At 38.4% G+C, this 25,201-nt stretch overlaps 2 protein-coding genes across 4 annotated transcripts in view; both read right to left on the bottom strand.

The window, feature by feature from the left end:
- The window catches only part of LOC138321252 (discoidin domain-containing receptor 2-like), a 245,975-nt gene that overhangs the window by 197,518 nt on the left and 23,256 nt on the right, over positions 1-25,201 (bottom strand). For all 3 annotated transcript variants that reach the window (XM_069264798.1, XM_069264796.1, XM_069264797.1), the window contains exon 2: positions 3,144-3,286. The gene's annotated coding sequence lies outside the window, so the exon portion shown is untranslated. The remainder of the gene's footprint in view (positions 1-3,143; positions 3,287-25,201) is intronic.
- LOC138322226 (zinc finger protein 93-like) lies at positions 5,226-23,358 on the bottom strand. The gene is made up of 2 exons (XM_069266272.1): positions 23,272-23,358; positions 5,226-7,604 (listed from the first exon to the last, which is right to left on the bottom strand). The coding sequence occupies exons 1-2, from the start codon at positions 23,356-23,358 to the stop codon at positions 5,226-5,228; spliced, it is 2,466 nt and encodes an 821-aa protein (XP_069122373.1).

The raw sequence follows: 25,201 nt of genomic DNA, 5'->3' as shown, positions 1-25,201 counted from the left end.
TGATTCAACCTCAGTTATGATTTGATTCTATAAGACTGTCCAAGGTCCATTATTGACAAATACAATTAATAGAATACCTTACTGATCCATCAGACCAGTTGTCCTGCTTGGCACGTGTGCGAAACATACCAGCTATCTCCATAGCATACAATTATAAAATGAAATGTGATTTTGAACATTTGTCTCTTCCAAAGTTGTGGGATTCTGTTCCTTGATGAAGACTGTCATATCAGAGTCTTTATAGAGGCAGGTTTGGTTCCTAATTAGCATTCTGTGTATAGGGTGAGGAACAAGTATATGAAGTGATTGTGAGTTGTCTTAGCTTCATTGACAATATCTTTTGCAGGTTGATTCAGTGAGGTTGTTCAGCATTATGAAGAAAATGGCAAACACTAGTTGACAAAGATGGTAATACCACAGCCTCCCAAAGCATACACACACAATATCTATGCTATACATGCTACCGGTTCATTGACTAAGGATATTGAGGAGAGAACCACTCTGAACTCCTTGGGTCTCATTAGTTAAAAAGGTCTTTTTCTGATCCCATTTAGAAATAAAACTGTCTTCAATTCACAGACATTACTTTTTAGTATAAGAGTATTATTCCATTCATTGTAATTTGGAGAAGTACTGCAAAGGTTTTGTAAGATGTCAATATATTTTTGCCATAAATGTTTGTCAATGAAATTGTTTCAAATTGAATCAAAGCCTAATCAGTACTTCTGACCAAAGAAAGAAATTCAGATAAAAAAAATATAATAAAAAAAAAATATATCCATCTAGTTGAAAGGTATATAAATCATATTGGCTGTTAGCAGGAGGCGTGAAAGTGATGATGAAAACCTAACAGTTTAATCAGCATAGTGTAGGTTTAACAACATTAAACATTGTTTGTGTGAATAGCTTAATGTGTGTGTGGTTATATTGTGAAAACAAATCCTGGATTCTCGCCAAAAACTTTTAACAAAATTGAATTTAGCGGTATAGTTAACTGGGAGAGTATTCTGTAAAAAGGAAATTAAAAAGTTTTTGCTTTCCTGGAATGTCAGATATATGTCTGATTCTAGGATAAATAATTTGAGTGAAAAACATTTCCTTCTGCAGCATTTCTTGTTGCTATGGCAGCCAAACTGTAATTGGAAAGTCTGAACATCATTGAAGGAACAAGTGAAAATTAAACCGAAATCGCGATCTAATAAGAAAATGTGGTTACGACTGAAACGGATCCAGATTGAAACAGCAGAAGCATGTTGCATACCTTGAAAGCAAATGAAACAAACAACAGATATATGTGTTTGTTTCATCAAAATCTAACTGCATTGGTGCCTTGATTCAAAATAATAAACTTTTCCATAGCTTAGTGATACAGTGGATATATTATATATGTCATTTTTGTCAAGACATTTGTATCTTTGTAAACACACAACAAGGGATGCTAATAGCGTTGTTTACTGTAAAAACGTGTGTAATTGTACACTTTTTCAGTGCTAAGAAAAAAATAAATTTTGTGGATGCAATTTTTGGACTCCCTGAACATTACCATTTTTCCAAAAACTTTAATGCACATAATGTTTTTATAGGAGGATTTTTTTTTTTTTTTTTTTATATTTCCAGCCCCCAAAAATACATGAGAAAATCACACTAGTTCACTATTTATATAAGTTTTTAGTGTATCTGTTTATTTGTTCACTCCTTTGATATCTCTTTCATTAATGCGACTTCCCTAGATCTAATAAAAAAATTCCATAGTCATTTCCACGATAAAACTAATACATGTACTTATTTTCTATATTGACTTTCATAGAATCCTTTTTTCTTAATTATCTTATGCCTTCATTTTCCAAAAGATCACATATACAGTCATGCTTAACATCTCAATCTCCTGACAATTTTGTCATTGAGAAGAAGTTTATAAAGGATTTTAGTTAATTATATTCTACCAGTAATCCAAAGGTCATTTATTTGAATAAACATGTAAGTGATAGCCATTTTTCCAGCATGCTCAAAGTCTTAAATCTCAGGTCTTATAAATGACCTTTTTAAGGCATACATTGGTTTATGTACATCATATTCATATCCAATGCATAAATAAATGTCAAGGTCATTTATTTGAACAATAGCTACTTTATTCCAACATGTTTAAAGACTAACTATGATTCAGCCTTTTGGATCTCTTAGTTTTAGGAGAGCAGTAAAGGTACACAAGAAAGTTGATAATGGACTTGCCTTGTGAGCAGGTGATCTAACATTGAACCAGCTGACAACAGTTTACCCCACACTGTAACTTAAAATGTGGTATTACTGCTACCACTGCATGCCAAGTAGCATTTCTTAAAGATACCTGGCCACACACTGATAGAAATCTATACAAGCTCCATGTCAACAAAATCTCACTCCGATTCAGTTTCAATCCTATCTGTAGAATGTGTAAGTTTATAGAGCTGTGGCAGGGTGGGAGGGGTTGTGGGTGTGTGGGGGGCCAGGTGACAGCATAACATTATCACAACATATTACAAAGAAACGTCGGAAATGGAAAGAAATACATCAACATTTATAACCTGACAGACTAGCTTAGTTAGTTTTCATTGAAGAACATTTTCTTTTTTGTTGAACGTTTATCAAGATTTGAAATGAGTTTTTACAAAACATGACCATCTTTGCATATCATAATAATGTGGGGAAATAGTGAATTCCTTCCTGTATCAGTGACACTTATGTTTACTAAGGGTTGTCTGTCACTAACTAGGAACAGTTCCTTCAGTCGCTTCTATCAGAGAAACAACAAAAAACCTGGAGGAGTGCATTACGTATCCTCCACCACATCTGCTGTCGGGTGTGTTAACATTACATCTCTACCTCATCGTCGACTGCAGATAATACAAAGGAAAGGGAAATAAAACCCAGAAAAAACTACCACAAAATACAGACTAAAATACAAATCTCCCACACAGTTTGTACGAGATACAAAGAGAGGCAAAATAAAAGCCAGAGAAAAAACACAGAATGAAGACCAAAACCCTCCAAAAACGCTCGCAGCACACTTTCTATAGCTCTGCAACATGTGGGGGTTTTCACAAAGAATCCATGTCGTTGTAAAGCTACAACATTTTTTGTCGGTGATTACATAATCATGGCCTCACCTTGGCATTGTAGTTTGGCTTATCAGTATATTAATCAGCGTTTCCCCTCCACCAAAGTCTGAAGGTCACACGATCTGTAGATTTTAAGGTCGAGGTTGAGAACCTGCACATTCTCTTCATGCCCGTGCCGAAAGGATCCACTCCTGGAAAATAAATAAACATACATCGCTGTTTATATCTGCTTCATTTCTAGTTTTTTCTGAAATCTTTCATTTTTTAAACTTTTACTATTCATTTGGCTCATTGTAAAACGTCTTTTACCAAAAATAAGTAAACACCAGCGGAAATGTTTAAAATCTGGTTCTTTTCTATTTTTGTCAATTTCTTTTAATTTTAGTTTTCAGTTACACTTCATTAACTCTTGGGCATGTATCGACTAGAATGTTCGGGGCAGGTGGTCGCCATATCAAGATCTGTATACATCAGTTAAAATTTAAAACATGCATGCTGATTTTGTACTTCCACATCTGACTTACATTTGTGTATAAATTGTTTTAATTTGCACTAGTGCATGTAAGAATTCATTCACGAAATAGGAGAATTAGGATATACCCATGATTACCGACCTTAGCACTTGTCTTGCTATTTCTTGCTTTAAAGAAGAGAATACAAATTCTGCAATTTAAAATTTTGCCATCCAACTTTACTGATGTTGATAAATGACCAGTTTTAAATGATTTTATGGATAAAATTTTGAAGACCAGGTCAACGTCCAGTGAAATCACCAAATATCATCCTACAGGCAAAAATTATTTGCTATAATCTTCCTCTAATAATACAATTGTGAACATTACAAACACTGTCAACTTCTGGCAGAAGGACTAGAATAATGACTCCGGTAAATCTGAATTATATTAGGCATTGCTCACTGGGCTATTTGGAAATTGTACAAATCTTCAGAGGGACACTGCTAAAGGTGAATTTCCATAGAGAGAATAGTAAATATTGAGAGAATATATAAAACTGACAGCAGTTACAGTTACAATGTCTTGCAATAGCTAGAATATAATTACTCACAAACATGGAGTATTAAATGGAAAACACAACATCTTTGATCGGCATAATCATCTTAAGGAATTTTATACGAAGAAGCATTAGAAGGATGTAGCATTGGATTACTGTACCCATGCCCCAAGAAATAAGAAGTTTACCCTTTCTTTGTGGCCACATTAGCTTTACAAAGATTTACAAACACTTCTTACACCATTCTGGAGTATGTGTGATTTATTCCAGTAAAATATTGACAATTTAATTAACCTTTACCGGTTCCTGCATGCCTTCAGTCGATGGAAACACACAAATTTTAACCTAAAATTGCAGATTAAAATTGTGTATGTTCCCCAATTTGAAATAGCAGTATTGATTTGCTATTAAGTATGGCTACTGATATGCAAATGAAGTTCAGGGCTTATCTCGACAGCCAGGAGATTTAACTTTGTGTCATGTTTTAAGTATGCCTCAGCATTATTCAAACTTAAACTTGTCTATGTATACCAGAATCATTAGTTACCAGATTTTCGTTGTCTTACTGAGGGAATATGGATGAGCACGCTCAGTGAGTGATCTATATCTAGAGGGCGCTCAATGCCACCTATCTACAATCTTTTTTCTTTTTTTTTTAAAGAAATGTGCTGTTGTCAATTTTGTCCATGTCATTATGTTTTCACCGTTGTGTTTGATGGATGAGGGCCTAGTACTACAGACTAATATGCTGATTCTGGCATTTATAAGGCCTCCATGCACTGATGGCTCTATAGCAAACCGCTTTTTTCCTTTAACAGAATTTATGTGTATTTTTTCCCATATAGGATGCAAATAACTTTACGTATTCCAAAGTTCCTTGGTGCAACGACGGCACTCATTAGGATTTCATTAACTTTATTCCAAACACGAAGATGTTTCTTTGCTTTGTTTTGTCACTGCACATTTTTAGATTTAACATCACCTCACGTATTGTTATATATGACCTCATTAAAACTTTAAAAAATCTTTTAGCAAGATCATTATAGTAAACAAAACAAGAAGGGAGGTCATTAGATGAAGGATTTTTTTTGTAAATTAAAAATTCCACATAATTCCACATTAATCCAGGAATGTAACTGAGTATCCTGAATAAAGATGATAGAAGGACAACCTCCTTTGTATGTAATGTGTTGTATGTGGTGCCTGTTGGATGTGTTGCCTGCTGGATGTGTTGTATGTGATGCCTGTTGGATGTGTTGTATGTGTATGTGGATGTGTTGTATGTGGTGCCTGTTGGATGTGTTGTATGTGTTGTATCGTGCCTGTTGGATGTGTTGTATGTGGTGCCTGTTGGATGTGTTGTATGTGGTGCCTGTTGGATGTGTTGTATGTGGTGCCTGTTGGATGTGTTGTATGTGGTGCCTGCTGGATGTGTTGTATGTGGTGCCTGCTGGATGTGTTGTATGTGGTGCCTGCTGGATGTGTTGTATGTGGTGCCTGCTGGATGTGTTGTATGTGGTGCCTGCTGGATGTGTTGTATGTGGTGCCTGCTGGATGTGTTATGTGTGCTGTTGATGTGATGTGTTGTATGTGTGCTGTGGATGTGTTGTATGTGGTGCCTGTTGGATGTGTTGTATGTGTGCCTGTGGATGTGTTGTATGTGGTGCCTGTTGGATGTGTTGTGTGGTGTGTTGCTATGTGATGTGTTGGATTGTTGTATGTGGTGCCTGTTGGATGTGTTGTATGTGGTGCCTGTTGGATGTGTTGTATGTGGTGCCTGTTGGATGTGTTGTATGTGGTGCCTGTTGGATGTGTTGTATGTGGTGCCTGTTGGATGTGTTGTATGTGTGCCTGTGGATGTGTTGTATGTGGTGCCTTTGGATGTGTTGTATGTGGTGCCTGTTGGATGTTGTATGTGGTGCCTGTTGGATGTGTTGTATGTGGTGCCTGTTGGATGTGTTGTATGTGGTGCCTGCTGGATGTGTTGTATGTGGTGCCTGCTGGATGTGTTGTATGTGGTGCCTGCTGGCATTGTTGTATGTGGTGCCTGCTGGATGTGTTGTATGTGGTGCCTGCTGGATGTGTTGTATGTGGTGCCTGCTGGATGTGTTGTATGTGGTGCCTGCTGGATGTGTTGTATGTGGTGCCTGCTGGATGTGTTGTATGTGGTGCCTGCTGGATGTGTTGTATGTGGTGCCTGCTGGATGTGTTGTATGTGGTGCCTGCTGGATGTGTTGTATGGTGCCTGCTGGATGTGTTGTATGTGGTGCCTGCTGGATGTGTTGTATGTGGTGCCTGCTGGATGTGTTGTATGTGGTGCCTGCTGGATGTGTTGTATGTGGTGCCTGCTGGATGTGTTGCTGCTGGATGTGTTGTATGTGGTGCCTGCTGGATTTGTTGTATGTGGTGCCTGCTGGATGTGTTGTATGTGGTGCCTGCTGGATGTGTTGTATGTGGTGCCTGCTGGATGTGTTGTATGTGGTGCCTGCTGGATGTGTTGTATGTGGTGCCTGCTGGATGTGTTGTATGTGGTGCCTGCTGGATGTGTTGTATGTGGTGCCTGTTGGATGTGTTGTATGTGGTGCCTGTTGGATGTGTTGTATGTGGTGCCTGTTGGATGTGTTGTATGTGGTGCCTGTTGGATGTGTTGTATGTGGTGCCTGTTGGATGTGTTGTATGTGGTGCCTGTTGGATGTGTTGTATGTGGTGCCTGTTGGATGTGTTGTATGTGGTGCCTGTTGGATGTGTTGTATGTGGTGCCTGTTGGATGTGTTGTATGTGGTGCCTGTTGGATGTGTTTGTATGTGTGCCTGTTGGATGTGTTGTATGTGGTGCCTGTTGGATGTGTTGTATGTGGTGCCTGTTGGATGTGTTGTATGTGGTGCCTGTTGGATGTGTTGTATGTGGTGCCTGTTGGATGTGTTGTATGTGGTGCCTGTTGGATGTGTTGTATGTGGTGCCTGTTGGATGTGTTGTATGTGGTGCCTGTTGGATGTGTTGTATGTGGTGCCTGTTGGATGTGTTGTATGTGGTGCCTGTTGTATGTGTTGTATGTGGTGCCTGTTGGATGTGTTGTATGTGGTGCCTGTTGGATGTGTTGTATGTGGTGCCTGTTGTGGATGTTGCTGTGGATGTGTTGTATGTGGTGCCTGTTGGATGTGTTGTATGTGGTGCCTGTTGGATGTGTTGTATGTGTGCCTGTTGGATGTGTTGTATGTGGTGCCTGTTGGATGTGTTGTATGTGGTGCCTGTTGGATGTGTTGTATGTGGTGCCTGTTGGATGTGTTGTATGTGGTGCCTGTTGGATGTGTTGTATGTTGTGGCCTGTTGGATGTGTGTATATGTGGTGCCTGTTGGATGTGTTGTATGTGGTGCCTGTTGGATGTGTTGTATGTGGTGCCTGTTGGATGTGTTGTATCGTGCCTGTTGGATGTGTTGTATGTGGTGCCTGTTGGATGTGTTGTATGTGGTGCCTGTTGGATGTGTTGTATGTGGTGCCTGCTGGAGTATTTTTGGGAGACTGCTGTATGTTCATATAGTGTGTCCTTTGTCATTCCAAATACAAGTCACAATCCAGTGTTGCACTGCTGAAGTGTCCTAGGCTCGGTTATAGCGTCTTAAACACATCAAGGACTGACAAGCCCCAACCATTGCTAAAGGTTGGTTGTTTTTATCCAGATACTCTGGCTTTTCACCATCTCAACAACCTCACACATCTTTATATAACCCTAATAGATGTTTCAGGTAGCATTAGAAAACATCAGATAATATGGAGTACACGCAGACCACATCATCAAATCTAACTGGTTTGGTTTAAAATATGACTTATCGGATTTAAGATTCAATATGTCAGGTTTTAATCTCAATATGTCAGGGTTTTTTTCTTTTAAATTATCAACCATGTCATTCCTAAAATCCAAAAGGATGTCAGGGATACACATGGATTTTAATTTATCACATAAATGCTCATTAACAGGACTTATATCAAACAATACAGTTTAAATCAAGTGAAGTTACATCCTCATAAAAACAAAAGCTCAGCATTAATCAAGGCAATAACTCTGAGAAAAGGACATTAAGCCAATTCAGCAAAATTTTTATTTTGTTGCTATTGAATATTTTCATGGATATTCTGACCTAATTCCGTAAATTGAAAACTGACGATGTGATGGAAATAGATGATATCGAACATCGGTTTAGCTTGAAGCTGAACTATGGAGCCAAGATGTACTCTGAGCACAGCTCTAGGTCTCTGAAATATGCATGTTTAATGAGCAATATTCTAGCCTTCATAATAAATCTTAACTAACACAGAGTACGGTATACAGCTGGACTGGCTCAAATACACCGGCCAAACACATGACATCAATTAACGAGACCCCAACCTGGACACGGCTCAATACACCGCACCACTCCATCGACCAAATTTAACCACCCCAACTATACTAAGTATAACAGAACTCAGTAGACAGAGCATGAACTCACCCTGGGATTAAGTGACATCATTTATCATATGTGACGTCACCCTTATTGTGATGTATTCTGAGATACCAAAATGAACTGGTGTAAATGTACAATGTACCAGTGATTAGTCCCCCAACCATCCGGTGATTAATGACTTCATCATTCGACATGAGTTTTGTGAGGTCCATAATCACCGAAGGTGGAACAATAAATGAAGGTAAAATGTACTGTTAAACATTCTGATTTTAGATATCTCAAAATTGCTGTATGTTGTTCCATCAATCGCAGATGTATGGCTGGTTGAAATAGCTGTTCCAGTCAAGTTGGACGATAGATGCATTGTTTTAGTCATTATACAATGCAAAATATTTTGAGAAATTAATTTCAAAACTGAAGTGTAAATATAAGCACATGAAATCTGTTTTTTCAGTGACAAGTTAATGGAGAGCATATTGCCGTAACTTGGACAATGCGAAGTTCAATGTGGAAGCGCTAGCTCGTGCACTTCATTAAATTTCCATGCTATCCCGTGGACAATCCATGTTCCCTATAATTGCCAAATGGGTGCGAGTTCAATGCTTATCAGAATCCTTAATTCTTAGATGGACCATTGGAAAAGTTAGACTAGACCAGACAGAATATTGGATTGTAAATATGTTATCAAGAGTAGACTGGACCGAGAGGAACCATCAGTGCAAGTTGGAGCCCAGTATAACAACTGGACTTGACCAGGGTACTGTCAACTGGACCGGATATTCTTTGTGAAAGGACAATGTAAGTATAAATGTAAAGGGGTGAAGAGGACAAAGGTACCATCAAAAAAAATTGGTTGTCATAGCATCCATCCAAGTATGAAGGAGGAGTAGGATTTTAAAAACTAAAATTAAGGAAATTTGCCCTTTTGGGACCCCATCCCTCAGCCCCTAGGGGTCGGACCAGGCTCATTTATATAAGAAATAATTGTCTATTCCACAAGGTATAGTTTCATACCAAATATGGATAAAATCCATCTAAGGATGAAAGAGGAGTAGGATTTTAAAAGCTACAATTAAGAAAATTTTGCTCTTTTTGCCCTCCCTTTTCCCCAAGGGTCAAACCAGGCTTCATTTATAGAAAACAAGGGCCCATCCTTAACTTCAGACCCCTATGGGGTCGAACCAGATGAGCCCTTTATTAGACTATGAAGAGTATTTGCTCATTTAGAGGTATAATTATGAAATTTTAATCAATTTGACTCCTGTTTTGGTGCCGCCTCAGGTACAAAAAGGGTCAGCTCATCATCGAGGACGGATATTGTCCTTCGTCCCCAATGGATGTTTCAAACCTAAATCTGTCATCCAAGGATGTTATCGATTATTATAAGTGGCAAACTGGATTCTCACATCAATGTTTGAATAATTTCCTATGAAAAATGGGCAAATAATGTTCAAAAATATGACCTTTTTACCTGTCCTGATAAAAAACTAAAGTAAAAGGACCCCTCCCCAGGGGGTAACGTGGCTTGGGCTGTGGACGCGCTATCTCTGGATTGGGCTAGGGGATCATATAATTCACAGTTTTTATGAAAACACCTGAAGACCTTTCCATCTATATTAGATTTGATTCTACAATATCCAGGAATTTTGGTTTTTGAAGTTTTCCAGCCTAATTTGACCCTTTTTTATCCCCCCCCCCTCCTGCCCCCATGGGGTCTCCTCTTCTAGGACCAATGTGGAATGATTTAAAATGTATCTCAGGCTAATAATTCTAACCAAGTTTGACTCATTTCCTATGAAAATTGAGCAAAAAATGTTTTAGGGAACGGATTTGGTAATGTGTTTTTCCTATATAAACTATAGTAAACTTGACCCCCTCTACCCTTTGGGGAAACAGGAGACCCCAGGGTTGTTGTCATATAATTTACAATTTTTATAAACAAACTTTAAGACCTTTTCATATCTATAATGTATTTGATTATACCATTTCCAGAATTTTAAAAGAAAATTTTTGAAGTTTTAGCCTATTTGGACCCTGCTGTTGTCTTTTTGGCCACGCCCCCCTCTGCCCCCAGGGGGTCGGCCTGGACCAATATGGATATTGATATTAAAATGCTATCTCAGGCTAATTCAATTCTAACAAAAAAAGAAAAATCGATTCCAATGAAAATTGAGCAAAAAATGCTCATAAATGTGTTTTCCCTATATTCAAAACTATTAGTACAACCCCCTCCCCAAGGGGAAATGTTTAACAGGAGACCCCAGGGTCATATAATTTCACAATTTTTGGTCAAGATGTACTACTGTAAAGGACCTTAAGACCTTTCTATTTATGAAAAGTATTTGTTTTCAGACCATTTCCAGAATTTCAGAAGAAGATTTTTGAAGTTTTTTAGCCTATTTTCTTCCATTGTCTTTTTTATTTTCCTTCGGGGGGTTCCCCCATTTCCCATGCAATATCTGCCCCCAAAAGGGTCGGCCAGAACCAATGTTATTTCACGATATTAAAATGCTATCTGGCTAGTGAAAATAAAGTTATGGTAACCAAGTACTGACTCGTTTTTCTAATGTAAATGAAAATTGAGCAAAAAATCTCAAATTTGCCCTGTGGCTCTAAAGGGTTGTTTTTACCACACTCATGACCAATTTACAACCCCAACTATGCAAAGTTATAAAACGCAGTAGACATTGCATGAACTACCATCCGTTTATTTTGACATTATCATCATTATCATTAAAGTACAATTTACAGTGGATTAGTCCCACCATCCGGTGATTATGACTTCATCATTCGACATGAGTTTTGTGAGGTCATAATCACCGGAAGGTGGAACTAAATGACGGTAAAATGTACTTTAAACACGCCGTTTTGTGATCTAAAAATTGCTGTATTGTTGTTCCATCAATCGCAGATGATGGCTGTTGAAATAGCTGTTCCATCAAGTTGACGATAATGCATTGTTTATTCATTATAAATGCAAAATATTTTGAAATTTTATTTCAAAACTGAATGTAAATATAAGCACATAAACTGTTTTCAGTTGACAATTATGGGAGTATGATTGCCAACTGGACAATGGCAAGTTCAATGTGAAGCGCTAGCTAGTGCACTTCATTAAATTTCATGCTATCCAGTGGACATTCATGTTCCCATAATTGCCAACTGAGTGCAGTTCAATGCTTATCAGAATCCTTAGTTCTTAGATGGACCATTGGAAAAGTTAGACTAGACCAGACAGAATATTGGATTGTAAATATGTTATCAAGAGTAGACTGGACCGAGAGGAACCATCAGTGCAGGTTGGCCCAGTATAACAACTGGACTTGACCCGGGTACTGTCAACTGGACCGGATATTCTTTGTGAAAGGACAATGTAAGTATGAATGTAAAGGGGTGAAGAGGACAAAGGTACCATCAAAACAAAATTGGTTGTCATAGCATCCATCCAAGTATGAAGGAGGAGTAGGATTTTAAAACTAAAATTAAGGAAATTTGCCCTTTTGGGACCCCATCCCTCAGCCCCTAGGGGTCGGACCAGGCTCATTTATATAAGAAATAATTGTCTTTCCACAATGATGTTTCATACCAAATATGGATAAAATCCATCTAAGGATGAAAGAGGAGTAGGATTTTAAAGCTAAAATTAAGAAAATTTGCTCTTTTGGGGCCCTCCCTTCAGCCCCTAGGGGTCGAACCAGGCTCATTTATATAAAAAAAAAATGATTATCCTTCCCCAATGATGTTTCACACCAAATATGGATGAAATATCTATCCAAAGATGAAAGGAGTAGGATTTTAAAGCTATAATAAAGAAAATTTGCCCTTTGGGGGCCCCACCTGTCAGCCCCTAGGGGTTGTACCAGGCTCATTTATACAAAAAATAATTGTCCTTCCCCAATGATGTTTCACACCAAATATGGTTAAAATCCATCCAAGGATGTAGGAGAAGTAGGATTTTAAATCTTAAACAAGGACATTGTCATTCAAATCCCCCGCCAATGGAGATATCAAAGCTGAAGTAAGTTTGATTGTGGAGACTTATGTGTATGAAAAAAACCAGGAAAATGGAAGTTAGCTAAAGAAAGGTGGAGTATAATTCAAGTCAAGCGGGGCTGCAATTGTTGAATCAGGTATACAGCCTTGACATTTATATTAGACTATATACACAAAGATGGGTGGAGTTTTGCAAAGTAACATTTACCATTTACCATGATATTTTCAGCAATGTTTCCATGGTAACGGAAAAAATGCAAAAAATGAAAACCTAAAAATAGCAAAAGGCACTACTAGACCATAAGAACAATGTGTCTATGAAGTTTCATGGGAATATCTCTGCTGGTTTTAGAGTTGTACTCCGGAAACAATAATTACACAAAAATCTGCCATTTTCAGCAATGTTTCCATGGTTACAGAAAAAAGTACTAAAAGTGAAAACCTTAAAATAGCAAAAGGCACTACTAGACCATAAGACCAATGTGTCTATGAAGTTTCGTGGAAATATCTCTTCTGGTTTTAGAGTTATGCTCCGGAAACGAACCTGGTACAAAAATATGATATTTTCAGCAATGTTTCCATGGTTACGGAAAAAATGCAAAAAATGAATACCTAAAAATAGCAAAAGGCACTACTAGACCATAAGACCAATGTGTCTATGAAGTTTTGTGGAAATATCTCTTCTGGTTTTAGAGTTATGCTCCGGAAACGAACCTGGTACAAAAATATGATATTTTCAGCAATGTTTCCATGGTTACGGAAAAAATGCAAAAAATGAAAACCTAAAAATAGCAAAAGGCACTACTAGACCATAAGACCAATGTGTGTATGAAGTTTCGTGGAAATATCTCTACTGGTTTTAGAGTTATGCTCCAGAAAAAAATTGTACGGACGGACGGACGAACGGAACTCATTTGTATATCCCCCGCCAACTTTGTTGGGCGGGGGATAATTAAGAAAATTTGCCCTTTTCTGGCCCTGCCCCTCTGCCCTAGAGGTCCTCTCATTAATATAAAATATGATTGTCCTTCCCCAATGATATTTCACACCAAATATGGATGTAATCCACTCAAGGGTTAAGATGGAGTAGACTTTTGTATAAATAGTCTTAGGCGCACGACACACAACGATGGACAAAACACGATGACAATAGGTCATCCTGACCTTCAGTCAGATGTCCTAAAAATACAAAAGTTGTGCAAAAAAGATTCAACTACAATAAAGTGGGTCTTTTTACCTGTAAATTGTGTAATTAAATTGTGTGAAAATGTCGTTGGACATGGATACATAGAATTAAGTAATTGTGAACATACTAATTTGGTAAACAGTAACAAATGGGAGCGGCGTTGAATGGGGACATGAACAGGTATAATCTCCTCAGTCACCAAAACATAGAAAGCAGAAAGTCAAGATGATGGATGCTGTCTGATCAGATTGTGGTATTATATAAAATTACAATATATCACACAAGTCAAGTTGACCAAAGTCATTTCAAGATCAATCAGGTGAGTTTTTTATGGGTTTTTTTAAAGTACAATCCTGCATTTATGCCAATTTTATTTACTTTTTCTATACCAGAAATGCTACCCTACTATCTTAATGATCATGGAAGCTTTTCGTTTTTGTTTTTGCATTTTTTTACATTTGCTTTATTGAACTGATATAAACAGAAGTGTACCTTTGTATGGACCTCTATCCATTAATGACATCAATCCAATGGTGTGCATGTTTTTGGTGGTAGAGAAAATCCAGAGTACACAGAGAAACATCATAGCCCTATGACACTACCATGGAGACTGTCTGTGAGACCTGCATGGTTGATACTGGACACCCTAATAAACATCTATACAATCTCTTGTTATCAAGGCATCATGTAGTTTACAGAAGACTTCAATTTCAATGGAACTTTGTTTTAGATAAATAATTGACATAAAAAAAATATTTTAAAATAGAATATTTTTTTTATTTTTTTGCTAAGCAGCATATTCTCGCCCATCTAAAATTGGGCGACTTTCATTGCTGTAAGCTGGGAGCTGTCCAACTTGATATTGAATTGGAGCCAATACATGAAAAATGGCACAAGATACAGAGATGGCCGATCAAATCATAAGTCATCTGATCAGCCAACATCATACACGCCTGATACTGCCTGACCTTACCAACCACTCGTCTTCTCATTTCTTTTCAAAAAGAAAATTTTAAGGAACAGTGATGATACCCAAAATTTATTTTAATTGCTTAATTAATTACTGTTTAATTTTTTATCAGTCAAACTTTTTTTAATCATTTAGATAATATTTTTTTTTTTAATCTGAAAGACTTATTTTGCAATCTAGCATTAATGGTGAACATCCTGCTTTCTCATGAATTTTCTCATATCAATATCACATTTCTTTATATTGTTAGCGGTCAGATATATATCAAAAACAAATACCACAAAATAAATATTTCTTATCAAACATGAATTCGAGTCAACTCTTTTAGAAACCCATGATTCCTTTGTTTTATTTGAAGATACTGGTAATTTGCTAACGAAATGTATCATTTTAGATGAATGCTTTCACACAGTGGATAAGTTATGCTTTTATACTATGAATATAAAAATCGTTTATTGAAAGATGAACCACATGAAAGACTACAGAGCTTATGTATTTAATTCTGGTTTTCCAAAAAAAAAATAAAAAATATCCCGACACAACCAGTTACACACACACAACCTCATGTACTCAAAACATCGAATTTTGTTACATGACAGTAAATTTCACACTTGGCATTTTTTCCTTTCCCTATGGACTGTAATTACATTCTTGATATGTGTTAACCAAAGCTAAATCTGCCTGAACTAGCAAACAATTGTCATTTGTTTTACATTAATTCTGTAGCTGTGTTAAAGTGTCCGTAGAGAGGAGAACCACTAGTTGGGTTATTTCCATTGGACATGCACACACAATCCCAAGATATTTCATCTGCCTCAAGTTCATGTTCTGCCAGAAAACAAAATGCATCTGCAATTCTGGAATGCTGTCAGGAAATACTGGACAAGAAAAAAAAACTTGATGTCGTAAAACTCCCCCATATAAGTTGTGTAGATTTATTTGTTTTTGATGGAAATCTGATCCCAGTGAAAGTATGAAGGTTACCACACACATGGTGAGGGTGGCTTCCTATCAGGTACAAGGATACAGACAATGTAACTATAGTGGTCGTGGGGGGTGGATGTGTAGTGGCCATGGTGGAGCGGTTGTGTGGTAGCCATAGTAACCATAGTGGCCGTGGGTAGTGGGGCAGTTGTGTGATGGCCACGATGGGGGTGGATGGGTGGTGTCCTTGGTATCCATGGTGGGTGGCAGTGGTGGAGTGGATGTGTAGTGGCTATGGTGGAGCGGTTGTGTGGTGGCCATAGTAACCATAGTGGCCGTGGGGCAGTTGTGTGATGGCCATGGTGGGGGCGTTTGTGTTGTGGCCATAGTAACCATAGTGGCCGTGGGTGGTGGGGCAGTTGTGTGATGGCTATGGTGGGGGTAACCGGGTGGTGTCCTTGGTAACCATGGTGGGTGGCAGTGGTGGTGGTTTGGGCATTACCACTATAGCCCTCCACCTGTGGGTAACAAGTCCAACACATCCAAGGGGCAGTTTTGCCAGGATTAGTGAATATGATGGGAACTCTCTTATACAGCAGCAGTTTTAACAAATTATTTGTACCCTTCTATACAGTGACATCTGTACACTATACCATACAGTGACATCTGTGCACTCACCCAAACAGTGACATCTGTACACTCTCCCAAACATTGACATATGTACACTCTCCCATACAGTGATATATGTACACTCTCCCATACAGTGACATTTGTACATTCTCCCATACAGTGATATTTGTACACTCTCCCATACAGTGACATTTGTACACTCTCCCATATAGTGGCATTGGTACACTCTCCCATACAGTGATATTTGTACACTCTCCCATACAGTGACATTGGTACACTCTCCCATACAGTGACATTGTACACTCTCCCATATAGTGACATTGGTACACTCTCCCATACAGTGATATTTGTACATCTCCCATACAGTGACATTATTACACTCTCCCATATAGTGACATTATTACACTCTCCCATATAGTGGCATTGGTACACTCTCCTATACAGTGATATTTGTACATTCTCCCATACAGTGACATTATTACACTCTCCCATATAGTGGCATTGGTACACTCTCCCATACAGTGATATTTGTACACTCTCCCATACAGTGACATTGGTACACTCTCCATATAGTGACATTTGTACATTCTCCATACAGTGAATTTGTACACTCTCCCATACAGTGACATTGTACACTCTCCCATAAGTGACATTTGTACACTCTCCCATACAGTGACATCTGTACACTCTCCTATGAAGTGATATATGCACATTATACCATACAGTGACATCTGTACACTCTCCTATGAAGTGATATATGTACACTCTCCCCAAACATTGACATATGTACACTCTCCCATAGAGTGATATATGTACACTCTCCCATACAGTGACATCGGTACACTCTCCCATACAGTGACATCTGTACATTCTCCCATACAGTGATATTTGTACACTCTCCCATAGTTACATCGGTAGACTCTCCCATATAGTGACATTTGTACACTCTCCCATACAGTGACATTTGTACACTCTCCCATACAGTGATATCTGTACACTCTCCCATACAGTGACATTTGTACACTCTCCCATACAGTGACATCGGTACACTCTCCCATACAGTGATATATGTAAACTCTCCCATACAGTGACATCGGTACACTATCCCATACAGTGACATCGGTACACTCTCCCATACAGTGACATTTTTAGCTGAGTATCACTCACTCATACAGTGACCTTTTCAGGCAAGCACCCTACACAATAATCTTCAAATTTTTGTTGCAAGCAAATTTTATCAAAATATATGGTATCATAGACAAATTGAGTTGCAGCAGAGTATGATTCCAGCAACAGTTAATTTGGTGTTAGATTTACATATTCTATTGAGTGAATGATCGACAGAACATATCCAATATTCTACAAACCGGCTACCTAAATACTAATTACCTCCCCCCTGATGCAGATAAAGGTGTCTCTGACCACTAAGATGGTTGGTATCCTGTTGTTGTAACACTATGTGATTCCACACCTCTTTCCCCTTTCTTTGTGTATGATGTCAATTACCTAAATGTCATTCTACTAAGAATCCAAATTTCAAAGTTCAACAAACGCTTTCCTATTTTTTATACACATATTCTTCAAAGCTCCCAAAAGTGTCAATAAATGTAAGGAACAGTCCAAATACCAAATTACAAAGAAACCAAATAAAAAGAAAGAAAAAAAAATACAGAATACAACTACTTGTTACAAGAAAGTTACCTTACTCATCGCAAATAACTAAAAGGAATGACAGAAAAAAGACCAAACATCTAAAAGAGAACGTTAAAATAGACAAATATCTGATAGAGGAAATAGTACAGTTAATGATGGATTTCTGGTCGCTTTGCTAATTTATTGTAAAATCCCTGATCTATAACAGCTTAATTATAGTGGTCATAATTTTAAAAAAAATCTTAAGTGAAGCCATAATTCTCTATAATATGTAATTACTTTTTGCACAGCTTTAATTTGGCACAATTAGTAACCAGATGTATGAATTGGAAGAGAATGAGGAAAGGGATGTAAATAAACGTAGGAAAATGAGCCTGCATATAAATTCCTGTAGTGTATATATACGAGTCATTGTCTTACTACCACTAATGAACGGATGTCTGTTTAAATGGTAGTCTGACATACAGTCTGATAAAATCTTTCTTCCAAATGTATCTAAAAAATGTGGAAATCTTAAGAAAAGCAAATCAGAAGCCTTAATTTGTTTTGCAATGTTAACCTGGTTTTTTTCCTGTTTTTTTTTTTTTTTTGTCAAAAGCGTAATGTAACCCTGGTCAATTCTAGCTGCAATATACTGCTCGGCTTGGGAGAACTTCTTTTTAGCTCGATTAGTTGAGCGTCAAACTAGTAGTCCATAGGTCCCGAGTTCGAATCCTGGCAGAGGCAGAAATTAAATTTATTATAACACTTGCACCCTGTTTCATTAAAATAACTTGAGATTTCAATTGTCTTTATAATTGTTCTACTTTCAAATATCATGTTTATGATAGAAAAATTTGGGAGAACGTCACCTATTTGTTATCGTCTACTGCCAACCTTTTGTAAAAGGAGCTGGTCGGTGTAGCTTGTACATAGTGTTGAATACTGTCTCTGTCACCGACATGTGTTCAGATTCCCCAACCAATATGGTTTATGTCCAAGGAAACACTTCTCAAAATTCTGTATCTGTTTCATACATATTCTGTTTGTGTATCATCATCAAATCTCATGGCCTTTGAGCTGCGACATCATTTTTACATGTGTTCTTTCTCAGCCTTGCTGCTTTATCCCTCGTTACCACATGTAGTATATCACTAATTAAGGTTCCCCTCTGAACATACATAGGAAGAGTACAAAAAATACATTGATAACATATCAGGTATCGCTAACCAATCATATAACATCTTACTCACCAATTAAAACGTCTCCTTACTATCTATCCATCCCATAATTTAGAGAGAAACATGACGATAATTCCCCAATTAGAATTATCTACATTCTGATTGGCTATGAAAGTGTAACTTAACAAGTGCCCGAGAGAGTTTGGTAAAACGATTAGAATGGTTTATACATTATTTCATAGTACTAAGATGAAGTTGTGTTCAACTCTGCAGGTAGATCAGCTATTAAATTCTGACTAATAAGCCATTAATCATCCAATATGAACATACATCAAATATACTTATATCTTTATATAATGCTAACTGATAACTTCACCTGGATTTATAAATATATAAATATAAATGTCAGGTTTAGAAGGTAGATAAAAACTAGAATCCCGCTGATAAAAACCACCAACCTACATTGAGTACCTGCAACTGCCCCATGTGGTTTCTGAAATTACGACCCGAAGGTGTATGGCTAGTGTTGGTATGTTAGAACACCTTAACCATTAAGCCACTGTCAGTACCATGGTCCTAAATGCAATCTTAATATACACATACTGGATGATGTCATAGTTTTGTTTTTATAAATTTGAAAGTCATGGAGAAATTGCTTTGAATTTTCCAACATTAGTTCATATATTTAATTCTATAGTACAACTTTGATTCTTTTTCCCTTTTCTACTTTTAGTATTCACCATCTTGTTGTAAACAAACAGCAAAATCAATAATTCTTCGAAAGAAAATTACCCTTAAACTACCTTGACAGATTCTGCATCTTATCCTAAATATATAAAAAATCCATCAGCGTTGGCACTAAATTTTTAAGGTACAAAAGCCATATTACTAATGCTCTCCGAAAGCCATATAACAAAAGCATTAAGTTTGAAATATACATTTCTACTGTTTTATTATGCAATGTCAGCCGTTCACTTCAGTAAGTAATGACCGCACGGCGCGCTCCGCAAACTAATATGGCTTCCGATAATTCACACTTAGACTTGCAGCACCATAAAAAACTGAAACTCAACACGAAAGCCATGTGGAAGTAACAGGAATGAACTCCTGAAATTTATGGCTGCTTTTATCAAAATATTACAAATGTATCACAAGCTATCACAATTTTTTTATTATCAAAATATTAGAAATGGAACACAAGGGTATCACGATTTATCAGAGAGACGAACACACTCTGCAAACATTTATACTTATTCCAACTGTTGAGCGATTTCCTTCTCAGATTACTCTTTGTTGCAATTAATCTTTAAGCCATTAGTTCTGCTTGAGTTATTTTTTACAGTTATGAGCCCATATGTCATATTTTTTCTAGTCGAGTTAATTGTAACATGATTGGTAAGATTCTATGATACTGTTGATCTCACTAAGGTTTACATAAGTAAACAGTTACATAAAATTCTTTTCTAAAGGCCTATAAGCGTATTATGTCCTGTAGTATACTCTAGATGGTGTGCAGTGAAAACGGCTGGCTGATTTATCACTACAGCGGCACCCATGCACCCTATTTAGTATAGCTATATGACACATGCTCTGCAGGTTGTTTGGTAATTTATAAATCCTATAGAAATAAGAAACCTGTACAGTCAAAAATTCTATACAATTAAGCAACACTATTTCTGTGTGTAATGGGCAATTACACATCAGTTTAAGCAATATTTAATTCCTCAACATTACAAATAGACAATATTGCCCCAACAAGAAGGCTATTAAATTATTACTCAGGTAGATAACTCACTGATGACATTAAAGGGAGACAATTCAATGATATTAATCACAAGAGATAATTCAAAAAAATTACTCAGGGGAGATAATTCATTGGTAATAATACTCAAGGGAGATAATTCATTGACATAGAGGTAACCATTGATACCATCTACTACTAACACATTTATTGAAATGACACAGGTAAGGAAATTACTTGACATTTTAGGTTAGAGAGTTCACTGATCAAAACAGGGGAGATAGTTCAATTGGATAGCAAAGACTCTGATTTCACCTCTGGCAGAAAAAGACATAATGATCTTAGGTCACTGGAAGATTCTAAATCAAGCATCAAAATATACAGAGAAAAAAATATAGTGCAACAATGTCATTTTACATACTAAGAGAGACAATTTAGGAAATAAACAATACTTATCTCCATCACCTTAAAATGCTATCTTTTAGATGATCAAATAAAAACTCAGCAGACTGAAATGAATGGTCCTACTTCCTCCATTAACACAAAGCTTTAAAACACAAAACTTTAAAATGGGTCACTCAATTATTCAATGGGCAAGAATGTGATGTTATGACCTCAGTGGCCGCGCCTTAAAGTACCTGTACCATCTGTCCACTGTCGGCCTACCTATTGCCACAGAGTGGAAACAGTTTTTAATGACCACCATTTCAGTCCATCAGTGACATTTCAAACATGCAATATCACCACATTTCACAAAGCACTTAGCCTGGGCCTGAAGTACTTTCTAAACAATCTGTCATCATTCCCTCCCATAATGTTTAATCCACCGACAGTGAATTACATACTTTCGCTTAGTGACTTCCGGGGCTGACTTTAATTCACTGTAACACCCCCTCATCTTACCCCTCTACTAAATCTCAAGTGGAATTCCTGATCCCAAGGGGCTCAGAGGAACTGGTAATCTTGTCACGTTAAAGCTCTAGCAAACACAAAGCGTTCCAGATTATTTTATTACATTCAATGGAAAACGTTACATTATTTTTTTTAAATTAGTATTTAGTTTTAAAGTTGTTAGTTACATTTTTAACAAGGGTATACATGTGTTACTGATTCTCCTTTACCAATGGTAATTTTCTCAGGATGGCCATCGACTGACAGTGATACCCAGGGGTATGTCAGAAAAGAACTGATGTTTGCTACTCCACTTTACCTTTATGGTAAGGCTTAAAGAGCCCTTGAAACATTTTGTTACAGATGAAGTGAATTTGGATGTGAAATACTGCTCAATAAAGCTGTCAGTCCGACCATCACGTCTTCTACAATTTTAACCTCGCCAGGACAATTTGGCACTAATAACTTCTCTTGGAATGGACATTTCTTACCAACTACACCTACATACACAAACATCTACAGGTGGGGAAGTATCAAGACTTTGACCTTCGTCTCTATCAAAGGTCATTGAATAATCTACAAGCTAATTAAGGAAATTCTCACTGTGATCAAGTTTTTGCCGTCAAGTCATCTTGGAAAGGCACATCAACATGGTGGAGTTATCTCCCCTTGTCATGAAGATTTTCATCTCTCAGACACCAGAGGACACTACAACATCTTTAAGACTTCCCCTGTGATCAAAGTTCTCAACCTCAAGAGAGCACCTGACAAAACACCTCTTCAAACTGTCTCCCTTGTAGTCAAAGTAAAATTTTCAATTTTTAAAATACTGGAGGGTTCACACTGGTATGATAATCTCCCCTTTGGTCAGGGCTGTTATTCCCCAGTTCTCCTCACACTCTCCCTCCTGTATGACCTTGGATGACCTTATTCAAGGTCAGACTCGCCCTGATCAGAATTATAATTAATCATTGATTCTACTCCAGGTATCGTATTTTTGAGACAGAATCTCTAGTAGCAGGCGCTGATGACAAACGTCTGATGAGGACAGTGGTAATTAATCATGCTGTGTAGTCTTCCATGTTACACGTCCAACAAGATTAAAAAAAAAATTCTATTCCCAAATTATATTTTTTTTCTCCAGTTTTTATTCGGAATTAATGCAGTAATGATTTTTGGCACAGTTGCAGATTGAAAGGTTTACATCAAGGTCTTGTTTCTAGGTACACACACAATTGAATATTATATACTCAAACTCAAAAATCATGACCTTGTTTAATTCAGAACGGTTTCTTTTGCTTTACCCTTAGTATACTTTAAACTATGTATATCAAAGCACAACTAATATGAATACTAAGGTAACTAAAAAATTTACAATGGCCCTACCGTGTTGCAGTTATCAATATTTAACTGTGCTTAATTCAACATTGTAACCTACATGTATAGAATTCATTAAAAATTACTAATTTCATTTCAGTAATACGTTACCATAACTTTAGTATGCAAATACGCTACCTACACCCATCTTTGTAGCCCCAACAAACATAAGATTTGAGAATCCCGTCTCCCTATCGTACCTCATCTCGTACTCGACGAGAGTAACATAGAGTGGTCTCTCTTCCTCTTTCCTTTATGGCGCTACACAGCTCGGACGGCAATTGCATTGTGTCTATTTCGTTTCGCTGTTAGGTCCATTTATTTGACGTTTTAGTCAAATTTTTTCACACATTCAGTTGTGTGTTTACCCATCTGCCCTGTGTTGTTTTCTTTTTGTACTGTCATTCGTTTTTTGTGCCTTTTTCGGCCGTTTTTTGACTGTTCCACGTGCTCGATCCATCATTACTGGTGACGTCTCGCTGTTTCCGGTTTGTTTATGTTTGTTTTTTGTTCGGTTTTTCGTCGCTGAGGCTTCGTTGCCGTTGTTATTAGGTAAGATTTGTGTCACCTAACACTGTTTTTTACGTGTTTAGCGTGTGTTGCTTATATTTTACGTTTTTGACGTAATTTTCTTACCTTGTTTACGTAATTGTCGTTGTAATGCCTGGTATGTCCCGCTCGGGTCAGCGTCAGGGGTCTGCTCATGGGTGTTCCCATTTCTATGAGGAACGGGACCCACATGATGCATGTCCCCTATGTCGCCCTTGTCATGAGTCCTCTCCTTGTGAACTTTGTCCATTTGGAGAGGCTCTTGGCCAGGCCGGCATTACACCAAGGCGATCTTCGTCCTCCCGTAAGAGGGATTCGTCCTCATCTTACGGGAGGAGAAGGAAGCAGGCTTCTAGTTCTGTTTCTGTTCCTGTCTCGGTAGTTCCTGTCTCTACAGGTTCTTCTCGAGATCAGGGGGTGGTCCCTCCTGTCCAGGATGTTCCTGGAGTAGGGGAGGGGCAGCCTGACCCTGACGTTTCTCGGTCTAGGGTCGAATTGGCTGGGAATGCTCGTAAGCTTCCATGCTTGCCTTCGGGTAGGGACTACCAGCCGCCGGTCTCTGACGTTGTCAGCGGCTCCGGCATTCCAGGTGGTGTTGCTGTTGGGGGCGGTCTTGATGCCGGACCTATTCGTCCGAGTTTGGGTTCAGGGACTACAGACTTCCTTTCTGGTTTGTCCGTTTCCACTGGGATTAGTGATGCGCAGCTCTCTAATCCCGGCATCAATTCTGGTCCAACTTTCCCTCCCGTCCAGTTACCTGGTCCCGGTCCTATTAGGTCCGCTCCTGAGTGTGCTGGCTCGGTTTTCCCAGGGGGTCATCCTCAGGGTCCTGGGTTTGTTGGTCAGGTGTCCGATTTTCGGCCTCCTTTTCCCCCTGGCTTAGGGTATACGGGTGCCTGCGGGCAACCATCCTTGGGCCCCCCAAACCAGCCTGCGGATGGTTTTGGGTTTCAGCAGCATCCCGGCAGTTATGGGCCTAGCCCATACATGTCCGGGTTTCCACTTGGAGGGAGTGGTGGTCCAACCTCGTCCTTTGGTCAGGTTGGCCAGCCCCAGTCTCAGGCAGGCCAGTTTGGCCAGTTCTGGGGTCACTCCCAACCCACGGGACCTTTTCCGTATTTTCAGGGATACGGTTTTAAACCCCATGGCTATTCCTTCTTGGAACCCTTGGGGTTTGGTCTCTCCCTCGCGGAGACCTGTCAGCGGTTCGGTTGCTCCCCCCCAACCTACTGCTGCTTCGGGTGCCGTTACGGCCGGTCCTAGAAAGGTTCGCCGGACCTTTAGGACTTCTGCTTCTCGTGCAGTCCCGTTTGTCTCCGAGTCCAAGGGTCGAGCTTCGACCGTTAGGTCGAAGCCCTCAGCTTCTGTGGTTAGGAGTTCGGCTCCTAAACGCCACTTGTTCGAGCCTGCTCAGGAGAGTTTTCCTGAGTCTGTCTCTTTTGCTGGCCCTTTTCTCCCCGTTGGGACCTCGGGTCCAGGCAACGAGGAGGATATGGACTGTGAGGTCGTGGGTTCGGCAGAGGATGATGATGTTGTTCATCTCTCCCCTGGCTGTTCCGATATTGACCAATCTGGTTTGTC

The sequence above is a fragment of the Argopecten irradians genome, chromosome 4 (genome assembly GCF_041381155.1).
Source record: "Argopecten irradians isolate NY chromosome 4, Ai_NY, whole genome shotgun sequence".
In the NCBI taxonomy this organism is placed as follows: Eukaryota; Metazoa; Mollusca; class Bivalvia; order Pectinida; family Pectinidae; genus Argopecten; species Argopecten irradians.
Note: the sequence above shows the minus strand (reverse complement) of the source record. Positions and strands in the feature narration are given on the sequence as shown.

Excerpts from the sequence above, each read along its gene's own strand:
- LOC138322226 (XM_069266272.1), bottom strand. The coding sequence starts at position 23,358 with ATGCAATTGCCGTCCGAGCTGTGTAGCGCCATAAAGGAAAGAGGAAGA. Across the intron at positions 7,605-23,271 it reads CTCGTCGAGTACGAGATGAG|GCACCACATACAACACATCC; the intron begins GTACGATAGGGA and ends ATACTCCAGCAG.